This window comes from Gekko japonicus, unplaced genomic scaffold (assembly GCF_001447785.1).
Source record: "Gekko japonicus isolate JY-2015 unplaced genomic scaffold, Gekko_japonicus_V1.1 scaffold3592, whole genome shotgun sequence".
In the NCBI taxonomy this organism is placed as follows: Eukaryota; Metazoa; Chordata; class Lepidosauria; order Squamata; family Gekkonidae; genus Gekko; species Gekko japonicus.
Genome location: NW_015164307.1, coordinates 58,020 through 60,642, shown reverse-complemented (window position 1 = coordinate 60,642; position 2,623 = coordinate 58,020). Strand labels below are relative to the sequence as shown.

At 51.3% G+C, this 2,623-nt stretch overlaps 1 protein-coding gene across 1 annotated transcript in view; it reads left to right on the top strand.

Moving 5' to 3' along the window:
* Nucleotides 1-2,623, top strand: part of GLS (glutaminase) — a gene marked incomplete at its 5' end in the record, with an annotated part of 79,647 nt that overhangs the window by 39,877 nt on the left and 37,147 nt on the right. The window contains 2 exons of the mRNA XM_015408819.1: nt 670-846; nt 2,428-2,559. Coding sequence (XP_015264305.1) covers nt 670-846; nt 2,428-2,559 — 309 coding nt within the window. The remainder of the gene's footprint in view (nt 1-669; nt 847-2,427; nt 2,560-2,623) is intronic.

Here is a 2,623-nt window from a genome sequence, read left to right as displayed (position 1 = left end):
GAAAAAAGTAACTTTTCCCCCCACCATAGAGAACAATGGAGGGGATAGGGGCAGCCTGTTTGAGGGCCCGTAGAATCGGACCCCCTGGTCCAATGTTCTTCAAACTTGGTTGGTATCTTGGGGAGGGGCACCAGCAGCTAACCTGCGAGATTGGAGCCTCTCCCTCAAACCCCCTCCCCTCCAGCCCCCAGAATAGACCCTATGTTTTCGCCATTGACTTCAATGGCCTATAGGATATAATTGGGCTGAAACTGACATTCGGCTGGCCAAAAGACTCCTGAATGGCTGGTACTGCCGAAACTGACATGGAGGAGTCTTTATGTTGGCCGAAATTGATTCTGCCCAATTCGGCCGAATCCGAATCGGGCCGAACTTTTCTTTTTTTGCACACCCCTAGTGCATACACACAAAAGCTCGTACTTTGAATAAAACCTTGCTGGTCTTAAAGGTGCCACTGGACTCAAACTTTGTTCCGATTGTAAGCATTGGACGAAAGACTGCTTGAGCATTCTCAGCTTTGTTCTATATATATAATCTGGTTCACGAGATATAGGCAGCAGCCCAGTCATCCACAGTGAACTTCCGACTGTTCACTTGCACATTAATGGTCTTTGTGCTTAGGGGAAAGGAAGGGCGAACACTCAACAAGCTACCTTTCTCTCTCCCAAGCTGTGCTCCATCGAAGTGACCTGTGAGTCGGCCAGCGTGATGGCAGCGACCCTGGCGAACGGCGGATTCTGCCCCATCACTGGCGAGAGGGTCCTGAGCCCCGAGGCAGTTCGGAACACCCTCAGCCTGATGCACTCATGCGGCATGTACGACTTCTCGGGACAGTTCGCCTTCCACGTAAGTACATCTTTTCCTACGCTTGGATTTCATAAGGGGGCTGGGCTGAAGTTCTCTCAAACGGACGGCTCGTTTTTATTCTGTCAAGCAGAGGACTCCGGTGTTTCACCGTTTCTTAAATACTGGAGCAGCTGGCGTGCCAGACAGTTAACTGGGCATTCAAACTGCAGACCTACCGGTTTCCCATGTGGCAGAGTCCCGATAGCCCCAACTTGGCAGGAAAGATCTGAAGAGGAACAGTTCAGATTTATTGAGACAGAGCTTAAATTTCTGTTTTGTCCTGCCTGGCCTCCAGATTCCTTTCTGTCTTCTCCGCTGTTTTCATTGGCACATGTGCCATTCACAGATGAGCAGGAATTTCTCTCTGCTTGCCCTCTTTCTTCTTCCAAAGGGTGGACTGGCTCTGCTCCTGTCAGAATCCTCCACTGTTTCACTCCCAGCTTTTCAGTCTTAATTGTGTATGCACAGGCGCAAGAGAAATATGTTAACAAGGTTTTATTTCTTAGCCTGTCCACATGGTCAGACCAGGAGAGCACACAGAGAGCCTTGCTGGGTCAGTCCACACCGTGGCCAACCAGTTTGGGTCAGTCCATCTAGTCCAGCATCCTGTCTCACACCGTGGCCAACCAGTTTGTCTGGAAGGCCAGCAACAGGGCAGAGAGGCCAAGACCTTTCCCTAATGTTGCCTCCTGGCTCTGGGATTCGGAGAATTCGTGCCTCTGAATGTGGAGGTTCCCCTCAGTCACCATGGCTGGTAGCCACTGGTAGACTTACCCTCAATTAATCTATAAGAACATAAGAAAAGCCCTGCTGGATCAGACCAGTGGTTCATCCAGTCCAGCATCCTGTCTCACACAATGGCCAACCACTTCCTCTGGAGGGCATAGAGGCCAAATCCTTCATAAGAATATAAGAAGAGCTCTGCTGGATCAGACCAGTGGTCCATCTAGTCCAGCATCCTGTCTCACATAGTAGCACTAGTATTCTGAGATCACCGGCCTCTGAATGTGGAAATTCCCTTTAGCAGCCATGGCTAGCTGCCACTAATGGGCCTCTCCTCCATACGTCCATCTAATCCCCATTCAAAGTCATCTGTGCCAGGGCCCTTGTTACCTCCCCTGGCAACGAATTCCACGTGTTAACCACTCATTGAGTAGAGAAGTCATAAGAACATAAGAGACGCCAATGTTGGATCAGGCCAAAGGCCCATCCAGTCCAACACTCTGTGTCACACAGTGGCCGAAAACACCAGGTGCCCTCAGGAGGTCCACCAGTGGGGCCGGGACACTAGGAGGTCCACCAGTGAGGCCGGGACACTAGAAGCCCCCCCCCCCACTGTTGACACCCCCCCCAAAGCACCAAGAATACAGGGCATCCCTTGTCCCAGATCTAGTGGAACAAGTCTTTCCTTGTTCTTCACCTCAACTCACAGTTCCTTTCTTTAAAATCAGTAAACAGGCCAAAAGGTTTTGGCCTCATCCTTGTTTTCATAGCTGCACCAGTGCCCCTGCCTCAGCAGCGATCTTGCCCCCGGCTGAACATGTCACTCCAGTGCTGATTGACGCTGTCGTCTGCTTGTAGGTTGGTCTTCCTGCAAAATCGGGGGTTGCCGGCGGCATCATCTTGGTGGTTCCTAACGTGATGGGAATGATGTGCTGGTCCCCGCCTCTGGACAAGATGGGCAACAGTGTCAAAGGGATACACTTCTGTCACGTAAGCAAGGCTTCCTTGGACAACCTCCCCCCCCCCCCCCCCGGTCCACAAAAAAATACCTTTT